The 23,272-nt window shown below is 39.9% G+C and overlaps 1 protein-coding gene across 3 annotated transcripts in view; it reads left to right on the top strand.

The window, feature by feature from the left end:
- Positions 1-1,215: 1,215 nt before the first annotated feature.
- The window catches only part of pax3a (paired box 3a), a 38,380-nt gene continuing 16,323 nt past the window's right edge, over positions 1,216-23,272 (top strand). The window contains exons 1-4 of one of the 3 annotated variants that reach the window (XM_036556573.1): positions 1,216-1,634; positions 2,521-2,756; positions 4,030-4,156; positions 4,671-4,814. In XM_036556573.1, the coding sequence (XP_036412466.1) occupies positions 1,550-1,634; positions 2,521-2,756; positions 4,030-4,156; positions 4,671-4,814 (592 nt within the window). In that variant the 5' untranslated portion in view covers positions 1,216-1,549. Of the gene's footprint in view, positions 1,635-2,520; positions 2,757-4,026; positions 4,157-4,670; positions 4,815-23,272 lie in introns of all 3 variants that reach the window. The other 2 variants (XM_036556576.1, XM_036556575.1) reach the window with 2 other exon arrangements.

Below are 23,272 nucleotides of genomic sequence, written 5' to 3'. Positions count from 1 at the left end.
TGATGAAGGAGAAAAAAGGCGAAGCATTGTTTTGTGTGATAGCGCTCTTCCAGTCTAGTGATCGATCGAGAGGCTTTTGAATGAACAGAGACCACTTGACTGACGTGAGGGCCTCAATGAGCTCCTACAAAAGAGGGAAACTTAACGGAAAGAGAGAGAGAGAGAGAGAGAGAGAGAGAGAGAGAGAAACAGAGCCAAAGAGAGAGAGAGCTCTGACTAAAAGATACAATGAAACAGTGAAAGAATGAGAGTCGGAAAGAGAAGTAACAGAGGGAGAGAGAGCTGTAGGCCTATGAATGAAATGAGTATCTAAAAGAAAGAAAGAAAACAGAAACAAAGAGAGAAACCGCGTAATACTGAGAGAAAAGTGGATAGAGGGAAGTAAAACTGAATCAGAGAGAGTCTGGGCCAAGTAAATTAAATATCCAAAGACACTGTGAGAGTGTGTGTGTGAGTGTGTGTGTGAGTATGTGTGTGTGTGTGTGTGTGTGTGTGTGTGTGTGTGTGTGTGTGTGTGAGAGAGAGAGAGAGAGAGAGAGAGAGAGCGCTGTAGGTCTGAGCAGCATAAACTGAGTAATTTGCAAGACACAAAGCCAGAGTGCGGCAGTGAGAGAAGGTGTATAGGCCTACTGAATGTCACAGAGTTATAAATAAGGGCTCTTCACAATCGCATCCTTTTTTCTACAGACACTTTTTACGGCTCTCTCGGCGTCATACCCTGCTGAGAGCCTCCAGACCTGCTCCTTTCAGCAGCTCTGCGCTCTCTACACACCACAAAAAGCCCAAAGTACAGCAGCAACTGCCGCAACCGGCAGCTCTCCGAGTGAGTGTCGGTGCGGATGTTGGGCGTTTTTTTAGTCAGCCCTCAGTTTAATGCTGAAGTAACCCGAATTCCACATTCAGGACAGTTTCGCAACTAACGTGGAAAAGACGAGGCTGAAAAGGCGAACTGGAGAGGTTTTTCTTCACCAACAAATCCTCAGAGCTCTGTGCTCCTCGCAGCTCTGTTAGCGACGTAGAGTCTTAAACAAGAATCAGTGAAACATCGCCTTGAACCCTCGAGGTCACAACGCGAGAAACTTTCAGCCCGTGGACCAATCAGAGAGCGCCGTCGGGTCGCGCGGACCCTCCCTCCGTCGACCAATCAGAGGTCTCGAAGCGCCTGAGGAAGCTACAACTCAACAACTCAACGACTGATAAAATGTTTAGCGACTGAGCGCCCGGCTCAAACTGAGCGACAGGCGTGTCAACACGGGCGAAGAGCGACAGCACTTCTGAGCTTCTCTCAGCTAAAAGCTGTCCGTCCTGCCTGGATAATATCCCGCCACCTCACTCGGAAGGATTTGCATCTTCACCGGCTGTTTTCGTGTCGAAGTTGACTTTGTGGGGACCCTGACACTTTCTGAGGCGTCTTCTCGCTAACCGGAGAGATCAAACAGCGCCGGCTTGAGCCACAAGTGGAGCACTTACACACCCATCCTCTGTGAAAACACGTTCACCGTCCACTCTTTCCCCAATTTTTTCGTGCGGAGCGTGAGAAGCAGGAGTTATGGCCGCCTTAGCAGGGGGCATTCCGAGGATGATGCGCCCCACGCCACCCCAGAACTACCCGAGAGGGGGCTATTCGCTGGAAGGTAGGAGGGGAGAGGAGCAGTAGCGCTGGCTTTGAACGCCGCAGCCTCAAACTGTACATCTTTCATGCTGCAGGTCTCTTGGCAGAAACCATAACACACACAAATCTACCCTGTAAAAGTTCCCTGGACACTGTAAGAGGGGCTTATTGGCTTATTTACACTCAGAGCGGTGCAGCGTCGCTCATTGTCAAACCACTCTGCATTTTTATGATTGTATAAAGTTAGTTCAAACTGTGAGCCCCAGTGAAGTATTGGGGCGAAGTCCTAAGAAAGTGTGTCTTTTGTCGTTAAATAAGAGTGATTAAAGAGTAAATATGTGATAAAGTGAATATGACTGCGCACTGCATTTCAAAGCGTTTCAGCGTCCCGGTTTATATGTTCAGTTTCAGTTAGGATTTTTTTTTGTGATTGGAGGGAACAAAACGGGTAACAGCAACAGGTTACAGGCTGATCAGCCATCTGGTTCCGTTATTTGTGCTGTGAAGCCTCAATTCAAGGCAGGCTGCATAAAATTTTGAGTTTATTGAACTTCATGTAGAACTTACGATACACATTCTTGTTCTGTTAACTTGAGATTAGAGGCTCAGAACTTTTTCAAGGCAGCCTGGTAACTTAAAGGTAACGTTTAAAATTAAAACAGCAATTTTCTAACAATGTGCACTCATAAGCAGTCATTCAATAAACTTCTATTATTATTATTATTATTATTATTATTATTATTATGACATTACTTATTTACTCTTCATTAGTTTTACTTTCTCCTTTAGTTCTAAAAACTTTGTAGTCAGACTTCATCGTAGAGCTGAATTAGTTATTAATGCGCTATTTTCATTACGTTAATAATATTTGTGATAATAATCAGTGTTGTTTGTTTTCTTGCTCTCAGTCTCCACGCCGTTAGGACAGGGTCGTGTGAACCAGCTCGGCGGTGTGTTCATCAACGGCCGCCCGCTGCCCAACCACATTCGCCATAAGATCGTGGAGATGGCGCACCACGGCATCAGGCCCTGCGTCATCTCCCGCCAGCTGCGCGTGTCTCACGGCTGCGTCTCCAAGATCTTGTGCCGCTACCAGGAGACCGGCTCCATCAGACCCGGCGCCATCGGGGGCAGCAAGCCCAAGGTAGGCTACTGCGGGCCGGGCCGAGAACCCTGTACTGTAGGAGCTCAACCGATCAAGGTTCTCACGCTTCGTCTCCTCCAGGTTCAGAACAGGCGCAGTGCTGAACAGGGTGTTTAATGCACGCGCGAAACAAAACTCCCAGTGTTGAATTAATACCTACAGTACTGAATGAACACCTGCAGCGTTCGTTTAAGTCCAGCTGAGCACAAATTAATGCTGTAAGAGTTCATTCAACACTGCAAAAGTAAAGTCAGCTATGAGGATTTTGATCTATAAGCTGCTATAAGAATATCCAGGACGTGTGCAGTATATAACAGATCTCTGTAAATAAGTATTTTTCGTTTCTAGAATGGAGGAATCATTTTTTTGCGTTTCTGTACAGTTTCTCCCAAAACATTTGCTTGAATAATTAAGCACGAGTTTACTTTAGATCATACAGACAAAATTTTTTTCTCTCAGCTAAGTCTATATACAGTGGACAAATCGTTCATGATTTTATTGTATGAAGTGGTTACACAAAAATTGTACAGCAACACAGTTTATTTGATTTTCTATATGTTTATTTTGGCAATTATTGTGTTGATGAAATATATTTTATTCATGTCCATTTGAGACATTTATTCATGTCAATTCAAAGCACAGTTTTGTCAGTCTATCTATCTATCTTTCTATCTATCTATCTATCTATCTATCTATATATCTATATATATATCTATATATATATATATATCTACCTATCTATCGATCTATCTATCTATCTATCTATCTACCGAATTGTGGTCCTAAAGAATAAGTTATTTGATAAAAACAAAGGAAAAAAATATGACTTTATTTGCTTTTACAGAGAGCTTTTATTTATTTATTTATTTATTTATTTATTGAATTGTCTTAAATATTAGTAAAGGTGTTTGATAAAAGAAAGTTGTTACTTTATTAGTTGTGAAGGGAGTTCTATGAGTTTTATTTTATTTGTTCATTTATTTATTGAACCATTGTCTTAAATATTACATAAACTGTTAGAAGAAAGTTTAAAATGTTCGTTTATTATTTTTGAGGGGAGTTTGTTTATTTATTTATTTATTCATCGAATTATTATCTTAAATATTACTTGTGTTGTTTTAAAAATTCTTTATTAATCTTGGGGGCAGGACCTTTTGGGTAAAGCATGTGAATTGTCCACTTTTATCAACTCAGTCGCTGTTTGCCTGTTGTGGAGTCGCGCTTCACCTTCTGACAGTGATATTTAGTTTCTGATGATCTCCATTTACAGCAGAACGCCAACCCCGACGTGGATAAGAAGATCGAGGAGTATAAGCGCGAGAACCCGGGCATGTTCAGCTGGGAGATCCGGGACAAGCTGCTGAAGGACGGAGTGTGTGACAGAAACACTGTACCCTCAGGTAACAGACCACCCCCCCACCACACACACACACACACACACTCATACACACACTTCTGTACACTGTTTCACTCTCTACCTCCTTCTAATGGGCCTCAGAGTGGAAATACAGGCTCTGTAAGAACGGGGCTCTTTAGAATAATCCGCCCTGCGAACAACTTTTAAACTTTTAAACAGAGCACGAGCCTCAAATACTAAACAGGTCTCAGTTGTTAGCAAGGCTCCTTTAGCATCACCTACATACTATCATACTAAATAAAAAATACAAAAAATACAAGTGAGAATTCAACAAATGGAAAATTTAACTAAAGGTCTAACTTATTAGGAATAGTTTTGCTATTTTTTATAGTTTGCTATGTTTTATAGTTTATTATATATATATATATATATATATATATATATATATATATATATATATATATATACAACAATTGCTTAATCAGTTTATACACTCTTATGCGGCAAAACTGGGAAAAATAATATCTATATCGAATTTATCATTATTATTGTAACAGTTAGCTCCATCAGCCGCATAATGCGCTGTAAGTTCGGCGCAAACGGAGAGGATGAAGAGGACGATGATGAGATCGAAAAGAGGGAGATAGAAGAAAACGAGAGAAGAGCCAAACACAGCATCGATGGCATTCTGGGGGACAGATGTGAGTTATAACGAATTTCTCTCTTTTTCTTCTCGCCCTTATCAATGGCTGCATGATGGCGAACATATGCATTAGCATATGCAACAAGTGAGCACTATATTTCACCAGAACTGTTATTACTTATCAATCAACTATTATTATTATTATATTATTATTATTATTATTATTATTATTATAGCAGTAGTAGCTAGTAGTAGTAGTAGTAGTAGTAGTATAGCAGCAGTACTTATTAGCAGCCTACTAAGATGTATTAGTATTATATGTGTTACTGTAGCCTTTTAGAAATTCAGCAGTGACTGTATGATTGTATTATTGGAGACACTGTATTATTAGATAAATTATACACGCATTGATTTTATATATAGTGGTGAACGGACACATATGTATCGAGGAGTGCTGGTACTTTTCCTTGGGATGAATTCAGGTTGTAAAAGACTGAATTGTGCAGGTTAGCAGAGTTTTGCTCTGCAGTCAGTTTACAGGTAATTCACGAGACATTTTGAAGGACTGGTCTAAAGAAACCGTTAATATGTGAAAGTAGTTAGAACTGGAACTGCTGGGCGCCGGTGAGCAGGCTGCAGGTTACCGCCGCGCGCACGTGTGCGTGTGTGTGTGTGTGTGTGTGTGTGTGTGTGTGTGTGTGTGTGTGTGTGTGTGTGTGAATGAGCTCAACCAAACACTAACCAAACATTTGTCCAGCAATGGCTCGCGCTAAAAGCGGCGCACAATCGCGCGACTCGCGGATGAACTTGGAAGACAAAAGCGCGCGAGTCCATGACGCACAAAAGAGCCTCGCGCTGCAGCGGCTCCGCGCGAGAGAAAAGGGGCAGAAAACGGGGCAACAAAAGGCGCGCAGAGGAACATTATGGACGGCCAATGAGAGATGAATTATTCAAGAAAAAAGAGCAGCTTTAGAGCATTTTCATCTGCAGAATATCTCCATGGAGACTTTACTAAAAGCTAAAAATGCCATTCACAACCCAGAGGGACAATAAGTCAGCGAGAGCGTTCAGGACGGGCCGGAATGAGCCAGAACTCTAACTCACACTTGTTGATAAGCGGACCTGTTGAGTTGAAGATTGAAGATAAGTTCACGTTCATTTTAGATTTAGAATATAAAATAGTTCTATATTCTCAGTGAGGCGGGTTATTATTTATGAAAGGATTAATAAGACAGATGTAGCACTTCAGTCGTCCTTTGAGACTCAAAGAGTGGATTGAGGAATATCAGGTAATGAGGACACCCGAGGAAACTTTTGATTATTCCGATTTATGATCATGCTTACGGGTGTATTCGCGAAAGGAAATGCTGTAAATAGACTAATTAAATAAAAAATATTTTTTGAATGGGAAGTTTAATAAAAGAATAACGCACTATTCCTCACTGTGCTGTAATATCTAACACAGTGCTGAATACTATTCAGTGTCCCATTACACACACTTGGTCCACCTGTGTCCGACTTCCTACGTGAGACGCAGGTGGACCAAACTGATGAGGTCAGCATAATAAACCTTATATACTGAAATACTTCTTTCTTGGGTCTTGAATGCCATCAAAACTTCCCAAGTGTTTAACTCTATAATGGAGTTTACAAATACTATTTACTCATGGAAACGTTATCTCATTTATAAAGCATAGTAAAACACTATGGGCAAGACCATTTCCCCCACTGAAACATCAGGTAAAGTGGGACAGTGTGTTAAGTATTATGGGATAGTGTGTTAGGTAACATTGGATAGTGTATTAGATAATATGGGACAGTGTGTTAGGTGTTCTGGGACATTGTGTTATGTAATATGAGACTGTGATAGGTATTATGTGACAGTGTATTGGATGTAATATGACAGTGTTTTAGGTCATTTAGGACATTGTGTTAGGTATTATGAGACAGTGTGTTAGGTATTATGAGACAGTGGTAGGTATTATGAAACAGTGTGTTAGGTATTATGAGACAGTGTTGGGTAGTTTAGGACAGTGTGTTAAGTATTATGATGTTAGGTAATTTAGGGCGGTGTGTTAGGTATTTTGAGACAGAGTGTTAGGTATTATGGGACTATGTTAGGTAGTTTAGGACAGTGTGTTAGGTATTATTGGACTATGTTAGGTAGTTGAGGATAGTGTGTTAGGTATTATGAGACAGTGTTAGGTAGTTTAGGACAGTGTGTTAGGTATTATGAGATAGTGTGTTAGGTGTTATGTGACAGCATGTTAGGTTTAATAAGCCAGCATGCTAGGTAATTTGAGACAGTGTGTTAGGTCTTATAAGACAGTGTTTTAGGTAATTTAGGACAGCGCGTTAGGTACTGTGATACACTGTGTTAAGTTTTTAGGGACAGTATGTTAGATTTTATAAATCAGTGTGTTAGGTATTATAAGACAGTGTGTTAGGTATCATGGGTCAGTGTGTTAGGTATTATGGGGTTGTGTGTTATGTATTATAGGATAGTGTGTTAGGTGTTATGAGGTGTTATATGTGCAAAGTCAGTGTATTAGATATCATAGGACAGCAGTACAGTGGGCTTGTGTCATGTGCCTGAATAAAAAACCCATTTTTTCCCATTTTCAATTACTGCTGACATTTTTCTCATTTAAAATAACTTTGGAAATTCAGTTACACTGTAACACCCTTAAAAATAAAGCTGCCAAAGAGGTTCTTAGGATTGATGCCATTGAAGAATAAATAGCACACAGTCACTTGCTATGGCCAATAATTTAGACACATTTCTCTGAACTTAAAAAGAGAACAGAAAACCTGTTAACTGCAAATGCACTTATAATAGAAGCAAAAAAGAATAGAAGTATAAAAGAAATATTATGATAGAAACCAAGAGTGGTTCTTCTGTGGCATCGTTCCAAAGACACTTTCTCTGTGCTTATTTTTAAGAGTGTGCAGTGTTTCCTTTTGCTCATTTAGAAAGAATACACTAGTGAATATTGTCTGAAACTGGGATAAACAAGCGTTTGCAGAGTACTCCTTGCAGCTTGAATGCACCCTGTGTTTAAACATTGAAACTGATCCAGGGCCTGAGTTGTTCTAACCTCCAACTCCTCAAACTCTCAAGTTTGCTCTGGCCATCAGGGCTGGAGTGGCCGCACTGAAACAGCCCACGTTACCCTGAGCCATGGCGATGAAAACCCCTGTAGTAGATTAAACCGAGCCCTTTATTCGCCTCCACTTTCATCTCAGCCCCCCCCCTCCAAACCCGCCCCCTTCCTCCCTGCCTGGGGCGCTCTCTCCTCTCTCTCTTTTCACAATTAGTTTAACAACCCACCTTCGATATGTTCTCTTTTTCGGATACAGAGCTGATAGGAGTTTGTGTGAGAGCTGATGGCCGTGGGGCGTGTGTTCCCAAACTGAGAACACACACTGTCGCTGTTCAGATCCTCTGGAGAATAGAGCAGTGGAACCAGGCCTAAAGTTGTTCACTCTTAGATTCAAAGTGGTGGATGATTTTGTTTATTGATTGATGTTGTTTATTGATGGTTGTTGTAATGTAGGCTAATAATTAGTAAGTAACTCCTGCAGCATTTTAATGGTCTTCAGGATGGTGTTTATGAGGCTAGAGAAGACGACTTCTTATAGAGGTCATGGACTCAAGTGTTTACAGCTTTAAATCATTATAATATGTTAAAATATATTAAAATAACAAATAATGAATACACAGTAAAATAGTAACAGGAATGTATAGTAACCAAATGGGTAGTTCAACTTACTTGCTTCCGTACAATTAAGTTTCAATGAACTTTTTGACAGATTTGAGTACTTTCAAATAATGCCTTTACTTATACTGAGGTGTATCTTTGAAGAAATTAATACTTTGTACACTGTTGCATTTAATTCATTCAGTGTTCCTCATTTTACGGATTTCATTTTCAATCTGTTTTGTTAGTTTGGCACCTGCACTGCTTTACTGTTGCTGCACTTCTCACTTTAAAGCTTTATCTTTTTATTTTAGACCAAAAGCATCACAAAAAGAAAAAAGCCTAACAAACTTCAGTTCCTTTGCTGATAGATGCTGGATGTACTTCACTGATTTTTCAAAATTTCTGTGTAATTAAATGGTTAAAATGTAAACAAAGCTTTGGTGTGTAATGCTCCATTCTAGAGAAACTTACCGAGTCAGAATCGTTCACACTGGTGGTGATAGGAACCAGACGTCCACCTCTGAAAGCTCCCTTGTGGAAAGTTATTACATGAAATGGTTATGGACACACTGCTTGCTTTCTCAGACAGTGTTTACAGTAGTTTTGCAACAAAATTTTGGACTTTGATGTAAAATTTTTAAACCCATTTATGGTGGAAGGATACATGCAGGGTGTTATAAGGCAGAATATTCCCCGAAGAAAAATTACTTTTCTAAATGTTCCACTATTCTAACATTATCAACATTACATATAAAAACTCAGAAGACTAGTGTAGGTTCACTGGTGGTTTCGGATAGTAAATACAATAGCTATATTTGTGTTGTAGACATTGCGACCCCTGGTTCCTATCATTACCACTGTAAATAAAATGTGAGTTGGTAAGTTTCTTTACAATGAACCATTTCACATCAAACCACTCTGAATGACTTTGTTTACATCTCAGTGACAGAATTAGGCAGGAACCTTAAGTCCTACCACAGTTCTATAGGGACCTTAGTGCTTAAGGACTTTGGTTTCTATTTAGTTTTTTTTTTTTGTAGACATTTTGACTTCTTCTAGAGCCATAGATTCACTGAATTAACGACAGCTTTACTTCAGGTTTCAGGCTTCTCTGAATAGTAAGTAGAAGTAATGAGTGCAACAGTTGTACGAATATGAATACAAAATGAAAGTGTCATTGTATGTATTTATCTGACTGACTGACAAACAAACAATTGACTCAGGCTTTTGTCTGCATGCAAATGTGAGCACATCATAAAAACTTGAGTGCTCCTCCACTGTGTCCTGATCTCTATTGACAAACTGTAAAGTCCCCTCCCCTCTTTTGTCTTTTCGGTTTATTTACTGCGACATGGCTGTGGCAGTATTTCACTCTGCTGTCTCTGACCGTCAGCCTTCTGGTCGCTTCTTCTTCTTGCCTTTTACAGCTCTCAATTAAAATCTGAAAAGGGTGTTTTCCGTATCAAGAGGGAGTGTTTCTGACCAAATATTGATTAAGTAGGTGTTTGCTGAGTCTATAGTTGTCGGTAAGAAGGCCCTGTTGGCCCCGGGGCCCCCGCTCCTCAAAACCTATTGTTGGGCCTCTTTAAGTGCTGAGATCAAAGCGAGCGCCCGCAGATTTATTTGTCTGGGAAAAGCCGGGGCAGCGGGCTAACAGACTGAAGTTAGCAGAGCTTTGCAGGTCAGTTCTGTAGCAGTGAAGGTTTCATTTGGAAGGTGCTACTGTTTGTTTGGAATTTAATGGTTGCTTGAATAGTTACTGAATAGATATGTGCATATTAGGGACCTTTGAGTTTGGAAAAGGTGTATTAGCACTTTTTCACTTAAGCTAGCAGCATTACTGTTGCATTTTGTTCTCTATTGTGGGCCCACATTAAATTACATAATAATTTCATAGAAATTGTTAAATAATTCAACAAATAATAAGTTCTTGCTACCAGAACTATTTGCCCCACTATACTATAGTATAGTGTGCAATGCTATACAAAGTCTTAAAACTGATAATATAATAATACATTTGAAGAGGATAAAATTCTGAATTTGTCACTTCGAATTTATTATTTTTTTAATATTACTTGCATTTTTCATATAAAATCTGCCCTTTCTTGAATTCGCTGCAATTTTACTGCTACCTGAGGCGCAAGGAAAGTTTAAAAACTATTGAAAGAAAATTTGCGGAGGCTCTCTGCTCCCCTAACCGACAGGGTTGTGATGTGTAAATCAATAAAAATCTTTTGCACAAAAGAGGAGCTCGCATGAGTGCATCCGCTCTTTCCTCTTATACTATTAACTTTGGGAAAGGGGACAATCCTCGAGCCTCATTTAGCTAATTAAAAGTAACTAAAGTCATCAAAGAGCACTGGCCCCCTCTCCCTCAGACTTTCATTTATGGCGGGCAAGAAAAGAAAACTCAGAAATACAAACAGTCAAAGGGATCAAGTTTTTTTTTCCTTTTTTTTCCCCTCTGTCTGAAAGGGAGTCCCGCGGAGGCCAATTGAATAAGCTTAGTGCTTTCAGACGTGCCATGGTGAACGCAGTCAACATGTAATAATTAGTTTCATTGAGGAGCATTCCAACAATCTGCTGCCATTCTCCCGGGGCCATTGTCCCTCGCGCAGGCCAATAGCCAGGAAGACAGAGAGAATCAACTGCTAACAAAACATGAAAGATTTAGCTGCCTTTGTCCAGGAAAGCGAGGAGGACTTTGTTTGTGTAAATAAAGCGGGGGGTGCTGGCTCGCCACTATTCTGGCAAGGAGCTCGCTCAATAGTGAGAGAGAGAGACAGAAAAACAGAGGGAGATGAATAAAAAAAACAGCAAAAAGACAGAGCAATACAGAGAGATACTGTTGCGGGGCTGAAAACAGAACGCCACTGACAAATATATACAAATTGAGAAAGCCAAAAATATACATTTTATGGTCATGATGACAGCAGCTCACTTTAAGAGCCCCCTTTTGTGGAATATTCCTCAGTTCTTTGTGGCACCGTTCTATTCTAGTCTATTTGTAAATGCTTTATGCATTTTTAGAGCACTTTTGTGTGATGTGCACAAAAAAGGGAGAAAGAAAGAGGAGAGAAAGAGAGAGAGAGAGAGAAAGGGAGAGAGAGAGTGTGTGAGGGAGAGAAAGAGAGCGAGGACTGTCTCCGTTATCAATAAACAAGGGGCCTACTCTTCCTTCTGGAATGCTTTTCCCAGTCATGACTCCGAAGCCCTGCAGGCAGGGGGATGCAGCAGTAAGCTGGCCTCTCTTCACCCCACTGTCCTCTCTCTCCTCTCCATCCCTTCGTTCTGCATGTGGAATCTTATGTACGTCAGAGCAGAGCGAAGTTGACATGTAGAGTCTTCTCCATGTATCGTGAAGGAGGGTTGTACAATTGTAAATGTAATTGGACGTGATTGAACATGGCAGGATTGCCCAGGCGTTTTTGCGTAACCCTGTGTTATGCTGTTATAGCCTTCGTAGAAGAAGGTTCAGAGTTTTATTCTCTGATTATTCAGATGCCTTCAAGTTTGGCACTGTGAACCGCTAGGACCTGTACACGGGTTCACACTCCAATTCCACCTGAACTGTTGGTGTAGTTCACAGTCGGAAGTTTGAACATTCCTGGTTTTCCAAGTGGATGAATTTAACACATTTTATAAACATAAAATAGAAAATGTGGAATAACTGTTGCACAGGCCAAATTTCATGTTTAATATTGTTGTCCAAGAAAATCCAAGTATCTCCTGTTTTTATTTTTTTTTTGCATAATTTGAACTCAGCAGATACCCGTTAAATTGTGGACACATTTTATGATCAATGGACCAGTAGAAATGCTCCAGAATTGCTTGAGATACAATCTTTTTTAAATTAACTTACATTAAAAGTTAAGAGTGTTTTTGCTCTCTCTTAGAAAGTTACCATTTTACCAAGTTACCGTAAAGATTTTCTTTGAACGATATATTTTTTCCCAATATGTTAAATTCAGCAAATAAACCACAGTCATTCATTAAACTGTGTTCTCTGTAAAGGACGTGTTCACTTATTATCCCTTAGAAAATCAACAAAACATGTCATTTGACCGGCGGTGCCCAAGCTTCTGTATACATCTGTATATACCTTATATATGTCAGCTTCATAGTAGGTAGCATATCAACTGTAGAAGCTATTGAATTATAAGTCATGACTTTAATAACTGAGTAAAAAGCCTTCAGTTCAAGGGGTTCATTTTTATTAGAGGAAAAAATGCAGTATTTTGCACCAGAATGTACACATTTATTAATTAATTCTGTTATATGGGGTGGTTCTATTTTTTCTTAAACACCTCTGTTTCTCTTTGCCTTCTCTAAGAAAATGCTACTTTTGTGCTACAAGTTTTAAGACTTCAAGCAAAACACACACACACACATTGAGCTAGCTAGCTTATCTGCAAATGAATGCTCAACTCTATGCTTCATTGCTTCTTCTTTCTCTTGTGGCACCAGCATTGTGATCCTCCGATATTAATTCAAAGGACAATTAATGAATGCAGGGCATCTTTGAAGTGGGGGTTTGGGGTTGTGCCCGGGTCCAGCCCCCGAGAGCTGATGGACTCCACTCTTTCACTCCACTCCGCTCAAAGACAGTTTGAAGTGGCTGAAAGAGAAAGTGAGCAATGGAAGGTCAAGGAGAATAGGCGCTCCTCTCCCAATAGAGCTCTCTCTCTCTCTCTCTGTCTCTCTCTGTCTCTCTCTCTCTCTCTTTCTCTCTCTGGAAGTATTAGTGCGAGCAGCAGATGAAAAGGAGGAGAGAGGAGAGGTCGAAGGGGCGGGGGCCAGCCTATAAACACACACAATACGGTGGTTAATTGAGAAAAGCTAGACAACGTTGTCAATCACTTAACTCGGGGAACTTCACTTCTCACTCCTTCAAGTGATTCTGGAACTTGAGCTTAGAAAGAAAGAGTGAGTGGAGCGAGAGACAGACAGACACAGAGGGGGTGGGTGCACCTTTGTGAAATGCAGTAAAAGTTGAGATAAACAATCGAATCCACTGTTTTGAAACAGGGCTAAGACATTTTGAGGAGTAGGTGAAAAAAAAGATTGGGAGAAACTGCAAGAATTACTCAGGCAAGATTTTCCATCATTTCCTCTAATATGTAATTTCTGATTTGCTGCAGACCAGATGAATACACTGTTGGCTTTGGATTTATGTCCAGAAAACTTACTGTATTTCAACTGTTGTAAAAGCCTGTATCCAGTGTATACCTTTTTTATTGCTGTGTATCTATTTGTTTGTTCTTTTTAAAAATCTTGATATGAAATATCTTTACAGAACAGCAACAGTGTGTCTTAGAAAGTTACTCTGAAACATATTAATGTACACTTACAGACATTTATATGTTAATGAAGTGGTCTGTGGAGGAGTCACCTCACACACTGGCCAAACTGAGTTGATATAAACCTGCCATTGTAAGCTTCATTTGGCCAGGAACAAAGTAAGAATTGAGAGTACTGCATGATTCTATGTTGTCTTCTCTGATTCAAAGGGCTTGGTTGAAATATATACAGCTGTATGCAAAAGTTTGTGTGCCCCTGGTGAAACGGCATTTTTTTTTTTTGTAATTAAGCGTGATTAAACATGGCAGGATTGCCCAGGCATTTTTGAGGAACCCCATGAAGAGTTTTATTCTCTGATTATTCATATGCCTTCATGTTTGGCACTGTGAACCGCAAGGACCCATACGTGGGTTCACACTTCAATTCTATTGAAACTACAGTCAGATGTAAAAGCTTAAACACCAGCTGGTCAAATTACATTTCAATGTTTTTCCAAGTGAAAGCAAGTTACCACATCCTCAACTCAACTTCAATATGGCATTTTTAGTGCACACTTTCTATTTATTTCCTGAGTTTAACATATTGGAAAACATAACATATAAAATGTGCGTATATACGTAACTGTTGCACTGGGCAAATTTGATGTTGTATGTCGTCACTGTCCAAAAGAAACGTGTCTTCATTTTTTGCGATTTCTAGTTTTCTGAATGATTTGAATACAGCAGTTGCCCATTAGATTAAGTGAAACTTTCATGATAAGTGGACCAATAGAAAAGCTCCAAAATTGCTTGGGAGACAATCTTTTTTACATATTCAGAATACAAAAATTTAATATTTGTATTTAGTCAAAGTTACATTTTGTAAAGGCAGTGTTTAGAATACAGTTACTTTTTTTGCATTTTTTTTTGCATTGCATTTTTAGAATAATTATCCACGAAATAAAAAAAACATACAATATTCAAAAGAAACAACTAAATGCTTGTTTATGAATTATTAACTATTCACACAGCATGTGGCAAACATACTAGTTTGAATTGTAAAAAGTCCTCAATTGACAGGTTCTTCACAAACACTGATGTTCCTGCCAAAGCCTGAGTAGACTGATAAATCAATTTGCAATGTGATGAGTCAGTAATTAATCTCAGTGTCGCTCGGAGGAGTGTGAAACAGGTGGTAAGAGAGAAGAAAGTTACATTTTTTTTGTAATCATAAGGAATTTTTCTTGAAACATTTAACAGAACTTGTGAATGTATTCTAAATTAATTTTACATTTCTTTTTATGTATTGTAATGTAATACATTAGTGAATATACATGCACGCACACACACACACACACACACACACACACATATATATATATATATATATTTATATATATATATATATATATATATATATACATATATATATATATATATATATATAGATAGATAGATAGATAGATAGATAGATATGGGAATACTGTTTTGATGGCAGATGAAGTATAGAGACAAAAGCTGAAGAACTAGAAGGAGTGTGTTTTTCTTTGGGTTAACTTGGCTCATGTGTAAAACTTAGTGTGTAGGTGTAAGGGGGCTCAGTGCAAATGCACTGAGTTTGGTTTACTCAAATGATTTGCTCAACTAATTTATTTGTATGTGTTGAGCTAACGGGTTACTCAAATAATTGAGAGCAAATATAGAGTGTTTGTGAAGAGGTGTAGTTCAGTTAATATACAAAACTTTCCATGCCTCAAAAGTTTTAAAAACATTCACTATGCAAATAGTTGTATGAAAAAGTTTGAATACCTCTGATCAAATTAATGCTTTTTGATTTTCTAAGTTAACACATCCTCTACAGTAAACTTACATATGACATTTTTATTTGCTAAGTTTAACATTTTAAAAAAAAAGAAAGCATAACTTTTTAAATGTGCTAGCTTTTGTACTGGTCATTTTATGATTTTTTTAAATCTAGCAAATAAGTGTGTTCTTTGTAGAGTGTGTTCTTTGTGGTCCTGGAGAGTACCAGCAGAGTGTCGTCCTAATCAAAATCTGTCACACCTGCTACAGTTTTTTTTCTACAACTTCTTTGGAAGTCCTTGATTGGCTGGATCAGACACATTAGTGTTAGGTAAGGAAGAGGCTGCATTTTAGATGCAGCCTGGAACTAAATTCTGCAGGAAAGTAGATCTCCAGGAGGAGGGTTGTTGACCACTGCTGTAGAGGACATGTTAACTTATTTCCACTTAGAAATCCAACAAAACATGTTATTCGACCAGGGGCACCCAAATTTTGCATAAGACTGTAGGCCTGATAGGGAGTGTGAAGGCAAATAAGCTTTATTTATGTCTTCCTAAATGGGTTTGTGGGGTCTTGTGGGCTCTTGTTCCTATGCTATGTGAGATGCTGCTTGACCAATTTATTGTGAGGTGGAGAAATTTGTTCAACACGTGCTTCTGCAACCTATTTTGTAAAAAAGAGCTGTAAAACTATTGACACTGAAAAAGTAATGCATTGAATTTAATAGATTCAAGTGTGTAGATCATTTTCACCTAGACTTCACATGGACAAAATAGACTACAGTAATACAGTTTTGTTTTTCAGTTGGTTTCATTTGGGCAGTCATTGTATTTTTGTAATATTTTTTAATGGTGTGGAAATGCCGTGCACTTCTGAATCGAGAAAATTCAGTGCATTACTTCTTTCATTGCATGTTAGTGTGGACATTGTGGATTACTGGCTTACTTTGGTTGTTCATCAGCACAGTAGCTTGTTGCATTACCATTTTTTCTCTCCCTCACTCTCAATGGCAGCTGGAGAGGTCGTCTCTTTAGCAAGCTGACTGCCTCCCTGGTCCACCCTCTTAACTAAATGCCAGCCCCAGATGGACTCATAATCAGTCTCTTAACCATTCTTCTCTCTGCATCTGCTGGCCCTCTATATACTCCTTAATACACTCCAGCAGTGGCACACGGGGCCGAGGGCCCAAAGGGCCAGCACTCCTCTACTGTGCAAATAAATGCTTCATTTGTCTCTTCTGCCTTTTGTTTCGTTAGCTTGAACACATGTCACTAGCTCAATTACCCCGCCATTTAACTGCCCCTCAGGAGGAGATGGCTCTCCCCCTACCAAGAGCTATAAACGGCCCAGATGGCTACTTTCTCCCTCTCTCTCTCTCTTTCTTTCTCCCTATGTCTCTCACCCCTCGCTCTTTTTCTGCCCCCCCCCCTCCCCTTTCTGTTTTATTTTTAGTTTTACTTTCCCCAACTTCTCCCACTGTTTTTCTCTTTTCCCTGAATCCTTCTTTTCAGCGTTCTTTCAGTTCTTTTTTTCCCCAGTTTGGCCTAATCTGCTGTGTCACTCAAACATCCTCTCACTGGCTCAGTTGCTACTAGTGTGGTTTACCCTATTTCCTTAACATATTTATAGAGAAGTGTGACCCCGGATCTATGTGCACATTTACATAAAACACCCATATTATGGGTACGTGTTTGTGTATGTGTGTGAAACACACTAGCAAAGAAACACTGATTAAACACTGAAAACCCAGCATTCCAGTCTCACATCCAAGTCTAACATGGCAAAGTTAACAAAGTCTCCTCCTGTCTATACTGCGTTTCTGGGCCTGGTTTGAGGTGCTTGGGCCCCTTGCATTGCCTGCTTGCATTGGCTGTTTGGATCAGTGGAATTCTCTCTGCCCCTGTTCTACATTCTTCAGTCTGCAGGTGGAACTTATTCAACAGGGTAGTCTCTCACTCTTGCTCTCTCTTTTTCTCTCTCTCTCTTACTCTGAAGGAAGGCTGATAAATAGTAAGGCTGGTTTCAGGTCTGTGAGGCTTTTAACAGTGTTTGTCCTTTGTGTGCTGTGTGTGTGTGTCTCTATGCACACTCCAGGAGCGACTGCTCTGAATACAAATGCCCTCTTAGAATAGGAGGCATGCACCTTGTGTCAGATTAATGAATAGCCTTGCACCGCAGCAGCGGGGGAAGCGTATTGTTATTATTGCCCCCACAAACACAGCATCTGCGGCCGCAAGCCCAATACAACTGTACAGTTAGACTCTCCTACTTTCTCCTCCAAACAGGAATGAGTTTTAGTCTTCTGCAGCAGGACAGCTGCTTTGTTTAAAAGCCTCATTTCCTCCTCTGTCCAAAGTCAGGAGGGAAATGCCACTTGGTCCTTAACTGAGCTGTCACTACTGGCTTGCTTTCAGTGCAAGCAAAAGACAAAGAGTTTAAAGAAGAGAGGGAACATAAAGGGATGGAAGGAGAGAGAAAGTGTAGGGAATGAGAAAGAGATGTCCCCCATGATCTGTCTGGATCTGGAGCAGGCAGTGATGGAGGAGGTGTAAATGATGAATTCCTGGTTTTGTAAGTTGGCAGCAACTCTGCAGGAAATCAGCAAGAACTTCCTCCTTCACTGAGAAGCCTCAAACGCCTACCAAAGACCATGAGAACACTCACTCTGCAGGGTCAACTCCATCTGACTGTTCTTCATTCCATCCATCCATCCATCCAACCATCCATCTATCCATCCGTCCATCCATCTACACTCTTAAAATAAAGCTGTCAAAAGGGTTCTTTGGAGAGATGCCATCAAAGAACTACTTTTGGTAAATTATGTAAAATGTACTTGATAACAAGCAGTGAAAAAGTTTTTATTCACAGATAAATTATTTGATTAAAATGAAGGAGATGAATGAAAATAATCTTCTTACAGCAGCTATCCCTCCATTCATCCAAACATCCATTCTTCCATGCATCTATCCCATACTGTATCCCATCTTCACATTTGCATACATATTTGCAGACCATGCTATCTGCCTCAAGCTATACAAGAGAAGATTAAGATGTCCTGATTTTAGATGGCTTGATTTTAGTTTGGGCTTTGGGAGACTTATGCATGTGGTGCCAAATGTTCTTTAGTTACAGATCTTCCTTTAAAAGAAATGAAATTGTGCTGCTGAAATCATTTTGGAGTCTGTAGCTGTGGCGTGACGAATGCAGAGTGCAATGGAACAACATGATTTTCAAATGAGTGTTTGGCTTCTTCATGATGATCCACAATCTTATCCACCCAGCCTTGATCCGTTTTGACTTAAACGTGTGCGATCAATGCGGGTTCTAATTTGTGTGCTGTTTTAGACCTCTGGCCACCATGCTGTTGGATCTGGGGTGTAGCAAAATATAACAGGGACTGGCTGTAAAGAAACATAGACTAAGGGGAGATTACTGTCTTACTGTCTTGCTTCATGTCTAAAAGGTAAATTAACATTAACATACAGTAAACGGCAGAAACAGGAGCTAACTGTTGGGAAACAGAAAGGAGTAGTGTGTGGTGTTCTGTCTATGAGGTAAATTGACATAATGGATGAGGCCTGGCTCTACAGCTAACTGTAAGTTGAATCTCCATTCAGACTAAAGCAGTCTCCATTCCTCAAATGCCTTTAGACTAATTCAGGCCTCTCTCCCTTCCTTAGCTCAGTCTTGGTTCATTATTTGGCCTGTCTGTTTACAATTGTGCCAAAGTGATACTGATGGATGCGCATTCAGTCGTAAAAGAAGGGCTTAGGAACAGCTTTATTTCTAGACTAACCGTTTTATATGTGGACTTCCATACACACATTCATAAAAGGGGCAACATTAAGGCACATAATCACCTATATAGAAATGTTTGGATTGTTTTAGGTGACTTGTTTTACGAGAGTTTGAAGCCTTTTGTAAAAAGAAGATATAGTACCAAGTTCACTTGAACGCTAGCCTTTTAATATGGCATCATAGACCTCCATACATGTTTTAGATGAGTAAAGGTTTAGAACCATCTTCTCTTTCTCTTTCCTCTTTCTGTCTCTCGTTCAAAACTTCTCCTAAAACTTCTACCTTCACCACCACCACCCCACCCCACGTAAACCCCCTGGCGGCAGTGAAGGAAGGATCGGGGGGCGGCCCCCCGCTGTTCCCCCGTGGAGCCCCCATTGGCCCCATGTCCTGCCCCCATTGTGCCCCCCTCCCCCACCCCCTCCCGCCGGGCAGGTGACAGGGGCCTGAATGCCGGCCTGCCCAGCTCTGATGGATCCTACAGATGGAGCGTGGAAATCAGACTCCAAAGCCTTCAGCCACAGGCCTCTCCACATAGGCCAACAAAAGGCTTCCAAAATAACTCCCGAAGCAGGAGAGAGAGGGAGAGAAAGCGAGAGAGAGGGAAAGAGCGAACTGAGGATGACAAAAGTAACAGTGTCATTTGCCATTAACTCAGAGCCCATGATGGAGTGTTTTCACCATAGTTGCAGATAATAAAAACTCCAAGAAGAAAGAGAAAGGAGAGAAAGGGAGGAGAGAAACACAAGTACTGTGCTTCAAACTCTGTAGTTAACATGCACTCTCGCCCTCACTCTCTCTCTCAGGCTTTCAGTGTTCCTCTCTTCACCCTTCTCTACCCTATACTCCTTAACTCATAAACTGCAGGCTTAGTATTTATTTATCATAATTGTCTTTCAAATAAGCAGCTATTCTAAGTGTTTTGGAGTCAAAAAGTTTTCTGGTTTTTTTTTAGGAAGCACAGGAAAACACATCAAAATTATTGTTGTAGTAACTGACCATATGCTACAGATGCAAAGCTAGAGTATTCCTTTTTTAAACCTGTCTGGTTTTGAGTGTTTGTTTTTGCAAGTGTAGTATAACAAATCTGTTATTTTGCGCTAAAATTGGAAGAGATACAAGATGGTGGGTGAATCTTCCTGGTACTTTCTGCCGATTCTGAGGAGACACTCTTAGTGGGTAACGTTTATTACATGCTATGACCTCTCAAAATAGCCATTCTATTTAGGCATAAGTGGCGTGAAAGGAAAGGGCTTCTGCAACTGTAGGCTCTTTGCTACTGTAGCTACTGTAGGCCTTAGGCAGACGGCTGTCAAACCTGTTGGCCCTCATGTGAAGAGATAAAGCGCTTCTCTGTCATCACTTCCCTTTTTCTCTCTTTCTTTCTATCTTCCTTTCTTTCTTTCTTTCTTTCTTTCTTTCTTTCTTTCTCTCCCCTCTCACCCCCCCTCCCCCCCCCCCAAATCCCTGAGAGATGCCTAGTGAAACCCACGCTGGCAGAAAGCAGGAGCATTTCCTGTGCGGCTCCAGGAGCACCGCAGCTCCCCTGCCAGCGTGACTCCTCTCTTTTAATTAAAGCTCAAAATCTTGATCTCTCTCTCTCTCTCTCTGTATTTGTCTCTCTCATACATTCTGTCCGCACTATTTCTCTCTCTCTGTCTTTCTGTTTCTTTTTCTCTCTCCTCTCACCTGCTGAACTGTAGGAATGCAAATAGCAGCTGACACTATCAATTATCTCCAAACCTATGTCCTATTCACTATATAGTGTGTGATTTTGGGAATGTGGTGTAGTAGAAAACACAGTGGAGAATATCTAGTGCAGTCTTAGAATCCCACAATGCACTGCAATAGGTAGTGTACAAAGGATATTTTCTAATAGACATGAAATACCCATAATGCAATATGCTGTATACAATGGAATGTGACTACTGTCAAACCTGTGTAACTATAGCATATAGGATCATTTACAAAATTGTTAGTGTACCTTGCAATATATTTAAAGTGTGATTCAACAGTGTGAAATAGTTCAAAGTTGGCCTGCATTATTTTGACCATGATAATACACTTTAGTTGGATTATATGAATACCATGACCAACACGCACTTATTTGGAGCTGTGATTGAAAGCAGCCTGCATTAAAAAAACATTGTGAGTGGTTAGAGGACTCACATGTTAAAGCCTTCTGCAATATCAATTCTTTTTTCAAAGCCCAGCATTGTAAAAACAATTAGCGATATTTTGTGCAGCCATAATTTCTGGCCTTCTGTTGATGCTTTGGAAAAAGGCAGTGTATGAAATTAGTAAAGAAACTAGAAACATCAGACACGCTTTCACATTTGATGGCATATTTATTGCACTCTAGCACTAGGTTGCACCATTTTTGTGAAAGTTTGTACACTATCTGTTTGCTAAATTCAGTTGCACTGGCAGTCTGTAAGTTATGCCTTAGCAAATAATTACTATCTAATGGATATGTCACTTTAACATGATGATAACATGTTCAGAACCAAAACATAAAGGGAAATGTGGCAGACTTTTGTGTATCACATGGAAGAAGAATATCCAGTATAGAAGAGAAGAGTGTGTACAAGTCGAACTGAATAAAACTCAACATATAGTATTATTGATTTTAGCTTAGCTAACCAACTACCTATGAGGTTTCCTTTGGATTCCCAAAAACTTACAACTGCTTAGGGGTAGCTGTAAATTTTTTGTAATTACTAAGCTTAACGTAAAAACTAGTCTGTGTGGTGCACTTTGTTAGAATTTAGTAATGCATAAACCTGAACTTAGAAAACATTTGTGTTATAACTAGCCAACATTTGATCTTACACACAGCTGGTGCAGTCAGCCCTAGAAGAGCAGAATGTTTAGGCAATGCTGGGCTAATGAGCATTTTACTCATTGGTTACATTATAGAAATAAATGTTATATTTTTCCATAATGCTAATCCATGTAGACCCAGTTTCTACATTTTCTAAATGTTTATGTATTTGCATTAGCAGATATATACAGAAAAATATCAGATATTGGCATCAGCCTACAATCCCCATATCAGTGCATCCCTACATATTATATCAACACAAGTCTGTCTTTCAATTTACTTTAATTTATCAATAATTGTGTTGACGTAATGTATTTCATTATAATCGAGGTAACTCAACTGATCATTTAAAGTGGCACTACTGTCTAACATGTCTCTGCCAGTGTTAGGAGTCCTTGTAAAGAATGTGTTTTAGCCTCTGTGGTCACAGTGTATGTATTTGTGTGGAGAGTTAGACTTCACAGGATCCGTCTGGGTCAGCTGGTTCTCACCCATCTGGGACCGGACCATGGAGACGCAGGGAGAGGGGCAAGTGAGAGAAAGGAGGCAGAGAAAAGAGCTGGCTAGTGTCAGACGAAACAGATGCCGTGTTTGCGTGTTAGGGACTGGGGATTTCGAGGCGTATTATTGGACAATAGCAGGCTGTCACGCTAGTTTGAGAGGCCTAATCATTATTTGATAGAGCACCCCCACCACCTCCTCCTCAGAGATGCTGAGCTGAAATGCAGTCTCACTGACGAATGACCCGTAAAACAACACAGCACCTTCACCCCCCCCAAAATGTATACACGGTGTGTGTGTGCATGCATGCATACGCACATGCATGCATCTGTGTCTGTGCATGTGCGTACGAATGCATCTGCGTGTGTATTCTTATGTGAATTTAGAGTTAAACATCTGTAGGAAAAAGCAATATTATTTACTGGAAAAGAAAACACTTGTTGATTCTGTGTAGTAATTCTATATATTTAGTCCTTTTTTGTTTACACATAATTATACACATTTCATTTTTCATTTGATTTAAGACACACAGTCATATACAGTCGTTTGAGCACCTTCCCACTCACACACGCCATACAGCGTCCACCTTAATTCACCTTGCAATATA

Source organism: Colossoma macropomum, unplaced genomic scaffold, assembly GCF_904425465.1.
Source record: "Colossoma macropomum unplaced genomic scaffold, Colossoma_macropomum, whole genome shotgun sequence".
NCBI lineage: Eukaryota > Metazoa > Chordata > Actinopteri > Characiformes > Serrasalmidae > Colossoma > Colossoma macropomum.
Note: the sequence above shows the minus strand (reverse complement) of the source record. Positions and strands in the feature narration are given on the sequence as shown.